Source organism: Squalius cephalus (assembly GCF_949319135.1).
Source record: "Squalius cephalus genome assembly, chromosome: 2".
Lineage (NCBI taxonomy): Eukaryota > Metazoa > Chordata > Actinopteri > Cypriniformes > Leuciscidae > Squalius > Squalius cephalus.
Window position 1 is genome coordinate 17,159,922 of NC_137123.1, and position 16,693 is coordinate 17,176,614.

Sequence of the window (16,693 nt, forward strand, 5' to 3'; positions counted from 1 at the left end):
GGAAATTCCTCAAGACCCCAGAGACTCCGCCGTCACATTCTCTCTTTACCCAAACCCTACGGTCCCATTTTTGAGAAAAAGCCAAAGAGGCCTGTCTGGCGTCTGTATGGAGTGTTTCAGCTCAGTGATCAGTGGGCCTGTGATTCCGGCCTGGTGCCATCACTCAATATTTGCAACATGAAATGCACTTGTAAGTTAGAGGGAAAAAGCCATATCAAATGTTTTTTTTTTAGGAAATTAACTAAATACAGATATGATTAGATATGAACTTTTAACTTTTTTCCTACCAAAGCTTTTTTGGATGATGACATCACAGATGACATTGCCTGCCTGAAAACCCTGATGAACACAAGTACTTACTTGTAAGTAAACACAAGCTCAAACAAACACATTAACAAAACACAAAAAACATGCTTACATTCTACAAAATGCTAACATTTTAAAATTTTAATTTAAACTAGGATAAAATTATTTTATTTATGATAGTTCTGTATATTAACAAATCTGTTTACACCTTAATAAATGGTTAGAAAATTAAAGAAACTGAAACTGTAATAAGTATATCTTCACTAAATATAACATTCATGAGTCTGTGCCTTCTTTTGTTACAGGCCACCTAAACCCAAAGTCAACCCCTCTGATTTGAAGACGATGTAAGTATTTTTGTAAGACTTTATGACTGTAGTAATTATGTAAGCCGTAGTAGATCGAACCATTGTCACTAATGGTCTCTCCTTCCAAATCCTAATCAACTTAGCTCACAATGCTTTTGAGAAATACATGCTAATTATAATAATACACAAAATATATACATAAAACATAAGTATATAGTAATATATTTTAGTAATATTTTATGGAACAAATAATATTTAGGGGTTGTTTTGCTTATTTAGTAGATTTATGTATAATTATGTATGCAATTACTAGTGTTTTTGTTTCATATGACAAAAGCAGAGTAATTCATTATTATATGTTATACATAATAGGCTTATGAAATCAAATCATGCCTGAATGTGACTGTATTCTATGTGTTACAGCTTGGAGATGTTGTTGGTGAAAGAGTGCCGCTTTGTTGTTCCCTCATTGTATTTTGCTGAGTGTTTTTAGAGGAATATCTGCTAACTTTGATTGAATGGTAATCGGGTCAAATAAGGGTTGACAATAGTGGTGTGTCCTGTGTGAGTTTATATATCTAAAGACTCTTAAAAATATCTTAAAATAATGTTTGTGTATTAAAGCACTTTATTGTATTGCCGTAATAGTATTTACATATGGCAGTTACATTTTTTATCTAAGCATTTCATGAAAATATCTCTGTTCATTGCATTTTATATACTGTCACTTTATCATTAAAAAATGTAACAAATTGTAATACTCAAAATGACCTTTCTTTCTGCACTTGTGCTGTTGATTCATCCCACTATCTATACTGATGACAGTTTGATTGTATGCGCCTCTTTTTGGCTTCTGAAAGTTATGAACAGAAACACACACATTCACAGTAACATTTCCATTTTAAATAGAAAAATGCTGCAGTAGGGCCATTACATTTTCATAACTCCTTTTTTAAAAGTATTATCCTTAGGTCAATCTTTTGGAAGGGTTGAACTGAGAATTGATCAAATTCGTACTGTTAAAAACTATGGCTGCAAGGGGTTATTTTTTATTATAATCTTTAAATGATAAAAATAATTTGGAAAATTATCAGGCAATGACTTGTGTGCGCACGAAGGTACCTCACAAAACTGATTTCAGACAGGCAGTGTAACGGTTTAATGATCTACTACAGCATAGAGAGAGCTTTGATGAAAACTAAGTGAATGACTACAATAATAATATCTCGCTAGAAATGACATCAAAAGTGAAAAACGTTGGCCAAAAATGTACATTTACACTCAAACTGACCATCAAACGCACCTTTCAGACACCATCTTTATTTTTTTTAGCTCAGCTGTCACAAAATGGAATGCTGGAAAATGGCACTGGATTGTGGGATATCAAAGGCAGCGAAGCATACATCTATCATTACATTGATTAGTGCATAAGAAACAAATGTATAAAAAAATATTTTTGAATTTTTGAATTTTATTCATGTTATGCTATGTCCTCTGTAGAGGACACCAGGACTCAGTTCACCAAGACTTCATGTCATAAAATTACATGAAATGACATGTAGCCTATAGGCAAAAACAATGGGAATTTTTTTTCATCCAATCACTTTTTAGGTTTTAAGTTTTTTTTTTAACCAAACTTTGTATAAAGATGATTCTCAACAATGTTATGAAAGATATAATGGAATGAATTGATATACCATTTTCCTTTATCCAATATGTGGGTAAAAGCTGTATCTAATTTGCATATTAATGTGATCTTGGGCCAACATGTTATGAAAAAAGAAGTGTAATAATGGGAGTAATAATTATATCAATTTCATAATAATATCTAATATTTCATAGGAATATTGATCTATAATTTCTTATTTGTTGTGTCTCCAAAAATGCCTGATAAACATGTATGTCCTGTGGCCAGTTGTATAAACTTAGCCATTATGTTAAGGTTGTGTCTTAAGACCTAATATGACCGATTAGCAGTTAGTCAAGGGACGGTTAGTCACTTTTCGGTATCAAATTAGGCCAATGTATGTTTTTATGTAACTGACTTAAAAAAGTTATGAACGGGAAAAAATGCAATGACTAACTTATAAGACTAGTCTAAGCGGTTTATGCAACAGGCCCCAGGGGTCTCTACAGTGTCATGTATGAAATCAATGCCTTGTTTCGTAACATAAAGTCATATTTTGATAAGAAACCCCATGATAGAGATGTCGATTTATGACAAACAATACAAAAAAAATAGTCATATTTAAAATGATAATTACTAAATATTATCATATTTCAATAAGAGTAATACATTGTTCACTAAATTAATGTCAGTCTTTTTAAAGACCAAGGAGAAGCTGTTGTTGTTGTTGTTGTCATGGTGAAACTCTTTACAGCAGATACAGACTAAAACTGTGACATGTAGTGTAAATTTACTAAAATATAATGTCGACTACAGTGGACAAAAGTCTATTCATGGGCCACAGGAGGATTATGTTTATGTTTATATAATATTTAACGGCTCTGGTTTATATTAAACAGAGAAATACCGGAAGTGAACGCGCGCTGCGCGTGACGCGGATCACATGACCCCCTGTCAACATCCAACATGGCTGACGCGGACAGCCAGAGATGTGTGAGCGCTTTACTGAACGGAATCACACAGAGACTTTATTACGGCAATACAGAAATCACAGAGGAGTTTCTGAAGAATGAGCTCTACGCCGAGACGACGCAGGACGAGTTCCGCGCGCTGCATGACAAGATGAGGTCGCTTCTCAAGGTATCTATATATGGAAAGCCAAATGGGTCAGAATTCGCGTGCTTTTGACCGCCGTATCAATATTAAAACGCCGTCTTCATAACGCCGCCAGGCGATAAGTTAACGGCACACGCCGCCACGCGTTAAAATAACGCCACTTGCCGATAGATGTTAAATTGACGCCACACGCCACTCAAAGTGCAGATTTATGAGCTCATCTACATGGCCCCTCCTCTACTGAGTTTGAGGACTCTACGGCAAGTCGGAGAGGACAATCCCGTTTGGAAGAGCACGAAAATGGCAAGGAGAGGATTTGTTTTGCGGTGTAAACACACTGTAAATGACTTTGAGTGTGAAGTGTAAATGTAGCCTAAATGAAGTTTGTTCAAGAAAAAATACAAATAAATAAATAAAATAAAAAGGTCTAGCTTAAGATCCGGCACGATGTAGTCTGGCTCGCCCCTCCCGTTATCAGAGACCAGAAAAAAATGTCTGTAGAGTCAAATCATTTCAGATGTCTAACTGCGATTAGGGATCGCAAATGCCCAGCTAATTTGTGCATAAATATCCCTTAATTTCCCTTTATGCAATCCCTTAAATTCATTCATTAAATTATATTTAAATTAAATAACGTTTGGGAGGAGCACGTTCAGATAATCAAATCAGCACGGGATGAGTTAATCAACTCATTGAGTGCGATAGGATGGAGTTAGCCATTTGGCTTAGAACTAGGCTGTTATTGTCGCTGCCTTCATGAAGTGCTGAAATGTCAATGTATCATCATGACATGGCCTGTCAGGAAAAGAAGACCCAAAAGCTGGGAATTTGTAGCAAATCAAACTTTATTTTTATGGGGTGGCCTGTCTGAGTGTGTGACTCCGGCCTAATGGTGTCCCTGACCGGCATTAGCCTAAATAATTCGTAACATTAAGCATTTAAGTTAACTGAAATAAAGCTGAAATTAGGCTAAATAAAATGGGCCTATAATATTAGTTGAATTAGAATTAGAAATGTTGTCTTGCAATAGACTGAAATAAGTTTAAGTTGACTGTCTATTCATGTAAACTGTTCATTTTCTTTAGTAGTTCTGTCTGATATGCAATTTTCCATGCATCCATACATACAAAGTCAGTTTTAAACAGTGACTTGCCAAAGAAGGCAGCAACAAATACTCAAGAACCAGTTTACTTTATATACATATAACGTTACTAAAGTAACTTAAATTAATTTAGTGATGGGACCATGAACAACTTTAAAATATTTTGCAGATTATTCCAAGTAACACAGGCATTATACTTAAATCTTTCTTTCCCAAGCTCTGTTCAGACCCGAGAAACATTGAGAGATAACAGGTCATTTGAGAGAAGATTGCAGTGTACATTAGTGTTAATCAAAGACGGTAATCAAATGAAGACGGAGAATGAGCTCCTGTGTATCTGTGTCTTCAGCGCTGTCAAAATAAAAGTCTGCGTTCTGACTCCTATCAGCCAAACATTAAAACTTGTCGGCCGATACTGATAATTAAAAATGCCAAATATCATAATTTATCCCATGCTACACCCATAACCTGATCTGTCTGTCCCTCCTTCAGTCCATGGCATCAGCGGACATGGATCAGACGCAGCTGGAGGCGTTCCTCACGGCGCAGACGCGTAGGCAGGGTGGTGGAGGCGTGAGCCCGGAGCAGGCGGTCGCTCTGGGACGCTTCTGGAAGACCCACCGGACGCGGGTGCGAGAGAGTCTTTTGGCTCAGAGCCGCTGGGAGCCCGGCCTTAGGGGCCTGAAGTGGAGGGTGGACCTGCACACGTCCGCCAGCAGGGGGCAGGTGTCCAACAGCCCCGTGGCACTGGTGGAGTTAGAGCTCGGCCGCACCGGAGAGGTGAGAAATGAGGGTTCAGTTTATGCAAGTTTAAAGGTGCAGTGTGTAATTTTTAGCAGCATCTAGTGGTGAGGTTGCGAATTGCAACCAACAGAAGTTACGGTGGCCGACAGGAAAAGATCGTCGTCAGAGACAGCAGAGAGTAGACAGTTAAGCAATGAGGTTTCTTTACAAAGATAAATTAAGAAATTAGGTTTACTTAATTATTCAGTAAAACGATATATTATTGCGAATATTATTGTTACTTGTTCATCATTGTGTCAGTGTTTTGTTCGCTAACTTAAGCTAGCTTCTTTGCATGAAGAACAACATAGTGACGAAGTGCGCTTTGTAGAGCAGTTTGTCCGTTTAGGGCCACCGTAGAAACATGGAGGCACAAAATGGCCATTTCAATGTAAGGGGACCCGCGGTGTATGTAGATAGAAATGACTCATTCTAAGGTAATAAAAACATAACTGTTTATTGTAAGGTCTTTAAACACCACTGAAAACAGTTATGTATATGATATTGCATTTCTGTCAACAAATCCTCCTAAATATTACACAATGCACCTTTAAGGGCTGATCTCCATACTGCAGTGTTTTAAAAGCACAAAATAGTTTTTTTTCACCGCCCAGCTCTGGTGCTTGAATTTAGCATGTTTTTGCATGCTAAAATCAGGGAAGTGTGTTTGGCCGAGGCTACATCTACAAAGTTTGTGCGATATATATCGTTTACGATAATATCGTGATGGTTGTTTTAACAATGTGCAATCCGACAATATCGAGGGATGTCCCTCACTTTACAAAAACACACCAAGAGAGTGTACACACATACACATACATCACACACTATGTGATGTAGTCTAGTAGTTTAGAGAACTGCGTGTGAGCATTTAAAGTCTACGCTTTCACTGCATGATTTAGTTTAAAATCCTATGAATACTGTCACATATGAGGGTTAAATTTCTGAAAAAATAAGGATTCATTTTTTGTGTGTGTAAAAGTAGTTATTTAGTCCGTTCGCAAAGACCCGCCCCCTTTAGTTACTGTTGCTATGTCCGACAAGCTACGCCGCTCTCACGCCACACAACATGTTCTCACGCAGTGAAAAATGAAGGAATGTTGTTTTAACTGTGGAAAGACGTCAGTACACACCGTTTTTCAAGTTCAAATCCTTCAACGTTAATCTACTAACTCTCCTGACTGCTTTGTCGGACAAAATGGCGGATTCAGCGGATGGCGGATTATGATTGCTCAGATCGCCTGTCAATCAAACTCCCTGTGAAGGGTGAATTGTCATCATGTTTTGCGGCAGGACAGCAATTGCGAGGAATTTAATATGAAGAGTCTACAAAAGAACATTTCTCTTTAGCAACACAAAGTAAATAGCAGGCACAACAATGCCGGTGTAACTAACTAACTATAGATATCTATGAGTACAATATGTGTCACATAACTAAGGTTTTTGAATACCTCAGGGTGAAGGAAAGGCTAAAACGGAGAGAAAAAACATGTTTTCAAATGAAAATGTATTAGTGTGGACAAGGCCTGAGAGTATTGATGATGATCATTTCTGCCAATCACTTGGGAAATGTGGGTGCTCAGTCTGGTGTAACCGCACACACACATGAATATGTGTAGACATGTCCCGAAAGTCACACCTGTCTGTGTTTGATTCCACATTGGTAAGTAGTTGTGACATGTTGGCTGGGTGTTCAGAGATGTGTGAGAAAAGTATGTGGAAAATCTCTGAAAGCCTCAAAGCTGAAATCTGAGAGTATTTAAGAGTTTACATTGATATTAAGATAAGAGATATTAAGAGATATTAACAAATAGCATTATACTGTGAAATTATTTTTCATTAGTGAATGAGCAAAGATTTCAAAGATTTGCATTAGTGAATGAGCAAGATTTATTGCACAGGTAGAAGCTAATATAGAAGATATTAAGTATCATGTCTATCTTATGCCCAAAAAAAGATTTCTTACCAGTTGTGACATTTTTTTATTTAAAAAATAAATATATATATATATATATATATATATATTACATGGTACTGGTACATTTTTTCATTCTTGATTGACAGATGTTCCGAGGTTTTGGATCATCTTCTGGGAACTGCACAGCTTACATTGTTTTTATGTTTTTTGCACCAATAAATAGTATAATCGACAGCACGGCATGTTGTTGCATGTGCATTAACTACCTGACAGACAAGTGTTGTACAAGCACTATTTATTCAGTCTGCGTAATGTAAACTGGCCTATTTTATTTATGTATAACAGTCTAAATTGCAGGTGAAATGAGAAATGTTATTTTTATTCAAATTATACCATGGCACAGTTAAATTCTTGTTGACTGACAGATGTTCAGAGGTTTTGAATAATCTTCTGTAACTGCACGACTGTAAAGTAGTTCTGCATTCCATGATGGCGGTTTTCCTGAAACTGCTACATTGAAAATCCATGGAAAGCATAAATTAATAATTATGAAAATAATGAATTAATGTAAGTGGAAAAACTTTTAATTAATTAATTTATTTATATATTTTAGGGGTGGGTGGGTGTTTTGTGGGTGTTGTATTTATCTGTGCTTGTGATTTGTGTATTTGTTCTTATTTTGTGACTGTTCACTTGCCTTTAAGAGTGTTTGAGCTTTATTAGTTAGGCTAGTAGTTTTTGCTGTGGTATAGGAGTACTTAAAGTGTGCTTTAAGTAATAAATGGAAAGCAAAGTCACCCCCCCCCCACCCCCACCCCCACAATATATTTTTTCTAGCTGATCTAAAAAATTGTCTGATCCGTGACCCAAAAACTATAATATGATCCGAACCGTGAGTTTTGTGAACCATTGAACCACTACTTGGCAGTGTGCCAGTCAGCGCGAGCACTCGAGTTGTTTTTCACGACTTATTGCACTTAATAACTCCTTTTAACATCAAGCAAGTCCAGCTCTTTGTCTCTTTCATGCGTTTCATCTCACTAAAGTATCAGTAGTTTTGTGATACGTGCATATTTGCATGCTGTGATATACATGATATAGCAAAATCTGTAACGATTACGCCATAACGCCCAGCCCTAATTTATTATTATTTTTGTGTAAATGCACATTCTGCACTGTAAGAGGAGCCTCCTTTCAGCTGTAAGTGGCTCTCAGACCGTTTGTTTGTCTGAGTGCTCTAATTGTTTGGTATAATTGGTGCCGTGTGCAGAGAGCTGCATTACATGCCGTATTATTCATGCTCAGAGAATAGGGGACTGTTGGATATTCAATTCTCTTCCGAGCAGCGGGAGAGCATAAGGGTCCCTCATCACGGCCACAAAGATGCTAAAAGCGGAGATTGATTCTTCATTCTGGTTCACGAGATCAATTACTGCATGATAAAACCTCAAATCATTCTCAGTGCCGTGTTTTTGTTTGGGTGGCAAGAAGGAAATGAGATTTTCACACATCCACAGTCCAATATGGTTATATACTGTATAGTTCAGTTATTAAAAAGAGTGAAAATTGCATTTTCTAACCTAAACGACTTGATTCATTTTTCAGGACTGACCTGTTGCCTAGTTGTCTGTCACATCCGTAGTGTGAGATATCAGATCATGTTTCTGTTTTCCAGCAAATAGATTGCACAGATGAATTTGCACCTTAATTTGTCAATTGTGCTGTCCGATGTTATTAAATTTACTTTAGTCGCTGTGGTTACAGGTTATGTGATATGGCTATTGTGACTATACAAAAGGGGCTTGATATTAGGGGTGGGTGATATGGCAAAAATATATATATATCATATTTATTTTTCATGTTGGTTTTACTATTTTGCATGTAACTGAGTATCACAGCCAAAGAAATGTCCCTATTTAAAAACAAAGCCTTACAAGGTAACAAAATATAAAATAAAATAAAATGGCAGACATTTAGGCCAAAGTGGCGAAGATAAAAATCTTTGTCATTATTTTCTTTGTTATTAAAAGAGAAGAACAAAGATACACATAACATGAAACAAATGAAATAAACAGTGCTTTTTTCAGCTACTGGAGGTGTATTTAACAGAAGCAAGAAATTGAATGAACAAATATAAATATAAAACACTACATAGACTTAACTGTATTAATTATACATTGATTCTTATGTATGCGCTTCGGGTGTACGCGCTCAGAAAAGCGCACGTTTGAACAGCTTACCAGCACGCAAATGAAATGTTTAACCGGCAAGGCTTTAAATCACATGCAAATAATGAACTTTTGTGAATTGCAGTGTCCCGTGAGTGTATCTCTACCTCTACCTCTACTTCTACCTTAACATGTGATGTGAATGTACTTCGCATTGTACAGTATGTTGAGATGGAGGCGCCAGAAATGAACTACATGGAACTGAACTGATAGAATACACTGTTGCACAATACTACGATATTGGCAACTGACATGGGCACAGACACGGACACTGGACACGGACACCGGCGCGGACACCGGCACGGACATGGGCGCGGACAACGGCACGGACATGGACATGGACACAGGCACAGACACTGGACACAGACACCAACACGGACATGGACACGGACACCGGACATGGACACCAGCACGGACATGGACACCGACACGGACATGGACACTGGCACGGACATGGATACCGGCACGGACACCGACATGGACACGGACACCGGACATGGACACCAGCACGGACATGGACACCGGCACGGACATGGACACTGACATGGACACCGGCACTGGCATGGACACTGGCACGGACACCGGCACGGACACTGACACGGACATTGACACGGACATTGACACGGACATGGACACCGGACATGGACACCGGACATGGACACCGGACATGGACACTGGCACGGACATGGACACTGGAAACCGGACATGGACACCGGCACGGACATGGACACAGACACCGGACATGGACACAGACACCGGGCATGGACACCAGCACGGACACTGGACACGGACACCGGCACAGACATGGACACGAACACCGGACATGGACACCGGCACGGACACTGGACACCGACACGGACACCGGCACGGACACTGGCACGGACACCGGCACGGACACTGGCACGGACACTGGCACGGACACTGGCACGGACACCGGCACGGACACCGGCACAGACATGGACACGGACACCGGACATGGACACCAGCACGGACACCGGACATGGACACGGACACTGGACACCGGCACGGACACTGGACACGGACACCAACACCGGCACGGACACTGGACACGGGCACGGACACTGGGCACGGACATGGACACCGGCACGGACACTGGACACGGACATGGACACCGGCACGGACACTGGACACGAGCACCGGACATGGACACGAGCACCGGACATGGACACCGGCACAGACACGGACATGGACAGTGGCACGGACACCGGCACGGACACTGGGACGGACACTGGCATGGACACTGGCACGGACACTGGCACGGACACCGGCGCGGACACCAGACATGGACACCAGCACGGACACCGGACACGGACATGGACACTGTCACGGACATGGACACGGACACTGGCACGGACACGGACACCAACACGGACACAACGGCACGGACACTGGACACGGACACCGGCACGGACATGGACACCGGCACGGACACTGGACACGGACACCGGCACGGACATGGACACCGGCACGGACATGGACACCGGCACGGACACTGGACACGGACATGGACACCGGCACGGACACCGGCGTGGACACCGGCGCGGACACTGGCACTGACGTGGACATGGACACCGGCGCGGACACGGGCGTGGACATGGACATGGACATGGACACAGACACCGGCACGGACACTGGACACGGACATGGACTCGGACACCGACATGGACACTGGTACGGACATGGACACTGACACTGGACACCGGCACAGACACTGGACACAGACACTGGACACCGGCACAGACACCGGCGCGGACACTGGACACCGGCACAGACACACCGGCACGGACACCGGCACAGACACACCGGGACGGACACTGGCACGGACACTGGCACGGACACTGGCACGGACACCGGCACGGACACCGACACGGACACCGGCACGGACACTGGCACAGACACCGGCACGGACACTGGCACGGACACCGGCACGGACACCGGCACGGACACTGGCACGGACACTGGCACGGACACCGGCACAGACATAGTCACGGACACCGGACATGGACACCAGCACGGACACCGGACACTGGCACGGACATGGACACCGGCACGGACACTGGACACGGACACTGGACACGGACACCAACACGGACATGGACACAACGGCACGGACACTGGACACGGACATGGACACTGGCGCGGACACTGGCACGGACGTGGACATGAGTGTATCTCTCTCTCTCAGAACACACAGTTTGTGTGTTTGGAGTTTGATGAGCAGAAGGTGAATCTGGTGCTGAAGAAGATGGCAGAGCTTCAGGAGAGCATCGACAGCGTCGTGCACCGCAGCTAGAGCTTATCTGCGTGTTCATAGGTGTGTGTGTGTGTGTGTGTGTGTGTGTGTGTGTGTGTGTGTGTGTGTGTGAGAGAGAGAGAGAGAGAATGTGTTTAAGTGCTGTATTGTTATTTTCATCATAAATAATCATTGTCAAACCTCGAACTTTGATATCTGTGAGTTTATTAAAAAAAAAAAAAAGTTTTCCTCTCACAGGATTTTAGGTTCTGTATTATTTCAGTGTTAGTTTTCCACAATTAGCCTGGGACAACCCAGACAACTTCCGGCAAATTCAGATTTGCTCGAGAAGTAGTCTGGCAAAGAGCTCATTCAAGCTCATTTCTATGGCCTAGAAATCGCGGCACCAATCAGAAACGTTGAGGTGGGCTTTACACAATGACGATCGCTCTGATTGGTTTTAGGTCTATCCAATTGCACCCAGAGGCATTTGAGCGACGTCCGTTCAACTTTTAAATGCATTATTATATTCAAATTGCAAACACATGAGGACAGTCTCCATGAAAGACCCACTGGCAGATGAACGTGCTACTACATTTCTCTCTGAAACGGTAGGAAATGAAATAAATGGTCATTTCCTGATCACTCTGATTGGTTTTAGGTCTATCCAACTGCGCCCAGAGGCATTTGAGCGACGTCCGTTGGTGACGCCCCTTTGGAAATGATTTGTCTATGGAGCTTTGCCAGACCATAACTCAGTTACTACTGAGAATGGTCTGGTTTTAACCAGGCTACACTGATATACTTTGATAGATATGACTACGGAGCCCCTGAAGAGACGTGCTGCTGGAAAAGATTTGGGATGGGCGTTCCCTCGCAAAACTTTTGGAGGACCAAACAAACCAAGCAACCTGAACTACAAGTGTGACTTTAAATTGAACCAAACCCTTAAATTGAACCAAACATGCCAAGTGTGAACACTCCTTTACTCACTTCACAGGGATAATGGTGCTTTTGGACACCGGCGCGGACACTGGACACGGACATGGACATGGACATGGACACGGACACCGATACGGACACAGACACCGGGACGGACACTGGATACGGACACCGGACACGGACATGGACTCGGACATGGACACTGGTACGGACATGGACACGGACACCGGCACGGACATGGACACGGACACCGGCACGGACACTGGATACGGACACCAGTGCGGGCACTGGACACAGACACTGGACACCGGCACGGACACTGGACACCGGCACGGACACTGGACACCGGCACGGACACCGGCGCGTACACTGGACACAGACACTCCCATTCTTCTTGTCAGTACCATTCTTCTGCCCTTCTGGTTCCTTTTTACCAAAAAAAAAGCTTTAACACTATTCTTTTGCTGCCCTGTAACTAAGGCATAATGAGGTATAAGTTACAGAATAAGCCATGAGGGTGATCAGAACCCATGCCAGATTTGTAGGCTAAATGTACTTTAAGTTCACGGTTTTCCCAGTAAATGCACAGCGCCTGAACCAAATACTTCCCAGAAAAGATCAAAGTTTTGTTGAGAATAGATAAGCCCATTGTTCCCATTTAAAAAAAAAAAGATAAATGGTATGTTATAAATGGTATTTGTCCGAAACAAATACTTCACTGCTATATAGCATGGGATGAACAAAAAAATTGGTTCACAAGTGAAATGAGAGATAAGAAACTCAGTAGGAAAACAATTCAGACACTGTTGAACAGTTTAGCATCACTGTGCAAACAAACTTGTTCACGGAATGCTGACTGACCAATCAGAATCAAGAATTCCAGGAAAAACGTTTGGAGATGCAAATCTAATCTGATTGTTTAAAAACTAAATTGATTCTAAATAACAAGTTCAGAATTCTGAGGATTGATGTGGAAACTACTTTTAGAGTGTTTTCTCTGCAGAGAATCTTACACCGCTGTGTTGATGCGGGTGGACTCTAACAGCCGAGTCAGCAGCAGTTCTGATATTATTACACGTTATGTGTTGTTGAAAATGATTTTGGGTCTCTTCATCGTACTGAATGTAAACAGTCTCTGTTTCTCTCTCTCTCTCTCTCTCTCTCTCTCTCTCTCTCTCTTTCTTTCTCTCTCTCTCTCTCTCTCTATCTCCTTCAGAGCTCTGAGTTTGTGTGTTTGGAGTTTGATGAGCAGAAGGTGAATCTGGTGCTGAAGAAGATGGCAGAGCTTCAGGAGAGCATCGACAGCGTCGTGCACCGCAGCTAGAGCTTATCTGCGTGTTCATAGGTGTGTGCGTGTGTGTGTGAGAGAGAGAGAGAGAGAGAGAGAATGTGTTTAAGTGCTGTATTGTTATTTTCATCATAAATAATCATTGTCAAACCTCGAACTTTGATATCTGTGAGTTTATTTAAAAAAAAATAAAGTTTTCCTCTCACAGGATTTTAGGTTCTGTATTATTTCAGTGTTAGTTTTCCACTATTAGCCTGGGACAACCCAGACAACTTCCGGCAAATTCAGATTTGCTCGAGAAGTAGTCTGGCAAAGAGCTCATTCAAGCTCATTTCTATGGCCTAGAAATCGCGGCACCAATCAGAAACGTTGAGGTGGGCTTTACACAATGACGATCGCTCTGATTGGTTTTAGGTCTATCCAATTGCACCCAGAGGCATTTGAGCGACGTCCGTTCAACTTTTAAATGCATTATTATATTTAAATTGAAAACACATGAGGACAGTCTCCATGAAAGACCCACTGGCAGATGAACATGCTACTACATTTCTCTCTGAAACGGTAGGTAATGAAATAAATGGTCATTTCCTGATCACTCTGATTGGTTTTAGGTCTATCCAACTGCGCCCAGAGGCATTTGAGCGATGTCCGTTCGTGACGCCCCTTTGGAAATGATTTGTCTATAGAGCTTTGCCAGACCATAACTCAGTTACTACTGAGAATGGTCTGGTTTTAACCAGGCTACACTAATATACTTTGATAGATATGACTACGGAGCCCCTGAAGGGACGTGCTGCTGGAAAAGATTTGGGATGGGCGTTCCCTCGCAAAACTTTTGGAGGACCAAACAAACCAAGCAACCTGAACTACAAGTGTGACTTTAAATTGAACCAAACCCTTAAATTGAACCAAACATGCCAAGTGTGAACACTCCTTTACTCACTTCACAGGGATAATGGTGCTTTTACGTAGTCACTTAATAATTAAATGAAGTAATAACCTCTAGTGGGAGTGCAGGTGACTGAATGATCTGACATGGACCTGTAAATCTTGATGTATGCGAGTTTATATTTATTATGTGTGCGAAATGATTTAGTGTTCTAGGAACAGCAGATGTAGACTAATATGATCCGTCTTTATTACCGCTGTGCTTTTGAGCGAAGGTCATCATTCTGAAAGTCAAAAGTCAAAGTTATGCTGTTAATCTATACTTATTTATAGATAAGACCACTGTTCCCATATTTTAACAAAGATAAATGGTATGTTGTTCATGATTAGGATAAAAACAAGTGTCTATTATGAAACAAAAGCCATTTATTTGTTGTAAAAAATATATATTTTAGATAAAACATAATTTAACACTCTAAAAAAGCTAGTTTTAAATGCACGAATGTTTGTATGAAATATATTATTTTGCTTTTATTCAATGTTTATTGTTAGAAAATAAAATTGTCAACCTCATATGAAATGAATAGGAAATAAAACAACTTATACTATTTTTTTTAATATATAAAAATGTCCTATTTTATAAAGGTATAAAGACAGCATTCACTGACTTTTGATGTTGTTCAAATTTGGATGCTACTTTGTACCCCTTTATCTTTTATTTTGTCAGTTTCGAGACTCAGCATTTACTAATGAACTGTGATGGCACCCATTCTGTTTAAATATTTAAGAAGAGTTAACACCCATCAGGTGAACGGGTTGAGACGTGTGACGTGTCAGGTCGCGCAGGTGTGAATATCTGGATGTGAACCAGACAAGGACTGTTGTGTGTTGTTTTATCATAGACCAAACACGTCAGTGTGCTTTTGTTCCTGCTCGACCTCAAACAGATGGTCCTCGTTCTCTCATTTACAACAAATGTGGCGTTTAAACAGCCTAAGAGCTGGTGGACAAGCAATTAATTATTCAGATGAGAAGACAATGGGTGTAATTGTGGCCTTTGAAAAGTATCATATGAGTTTACTAGTGATGATTGATGGCAATGAAGCAATGTAAACATCTCAGGAGAAAGCTATGACGGCGCGCAAATTTAAACAATGAGGCCGAAGCTGTGAATGTGCTGCTAACTAACGATTTCATTCAAATAATGAGTCATTTGTTCGTTTTACAAGCCTGATACTGACAGAACCAACTGTTAATGCTGCCACTCTGGGTTTATTGTGCTGAATAGAATAGAATAGAATAGAATAGAATAGAATAGAATAGAATAGAATAGAATAGAATAGAATAGAATAGAATAGAATAGAATACTGTTAGGTTGATATAGGATTAACAAATATCAGGAGAATATTTGATTTGAACAAACAAACAAAAAAAACACATTTGATCTATCTTACATTAAATGATTCTCATTACTAAAATAAAAATAGCAAAGAATCTTAGTTATATTTATAGTGACATTGAGTGCCTATCAAATTTGCTGTCAGAATACTAATATTAAAAACAGCAGAGGACGATTTGAATACATTACTTATGTTTAATTTGATTTTACTTTTACTAAGTAAAGGTATAAATACTAAAAGGACAGATACTTTAATAATGGGAAATATATAAATAAATAAAATGACATGATAACTGTTTATGGTGGCTGCATTCATTTTCCACTGCTTTTAGGTAACAAAGCCATTTAAGTGAATCATGAAAAATCAATAGACTATAAAACATTTTTCAGACTGCAGCCTTCCACGTAATGCAGAACATATTTTAAAAGGACTGCTATAGGGCGTATAGTGTGGCAAAGAAAAAGTGTTGTAATGGTTAATTAAATGTCATTCCTTCATTGTTGGCTATTTTTTGCATGTAAAACATTTCCAAT

The 16,693-nt window shown here is 40.6% G+C and overlaps 1 protein-coding gene across 2 annotated transcripts; it reads left to right on the top strand.

The window, feature by feature from the left end:
- Positions 1-29: 29 nt before the first annotated feature.
- Positions 30-14,058, top strand: commd1 (copper metabolism (Murr1) domain containing 1). 2 transcript variants are annotated; one of them, XM_079846664.1, is made up of 6 exons: positions 30-190; positions 293-362; positions 612-653; positions 3,141-3,381; positions 4,952-5,239; positions 13,801-14,058. In XM_079846664.1, exons 4-6 carry the CDS (start codon positions 3,208-3,210, stop codon positions 13,906-13,908), a joined length of 570 nt encoding a protein of 189 aa, XP_079702790.1. In that variant the 5' UTR covers positions 30-190; positions 293-362; positions 612-653; positions 3,141-3,207; the 3' UTR covers positions 13,909-14,058. The 2 variants fall into 2 exon arrangements, with proteins under 2 accessions (XP_079702790.1, XP_079702789.1); XM_079846663.1 differs by lacking the exon at positions 13,801-14,058 and adding an exon at positions 11,595-11,826.
- Positions 14,059-16,693: the final 2,635 nt, after the last annotated feature.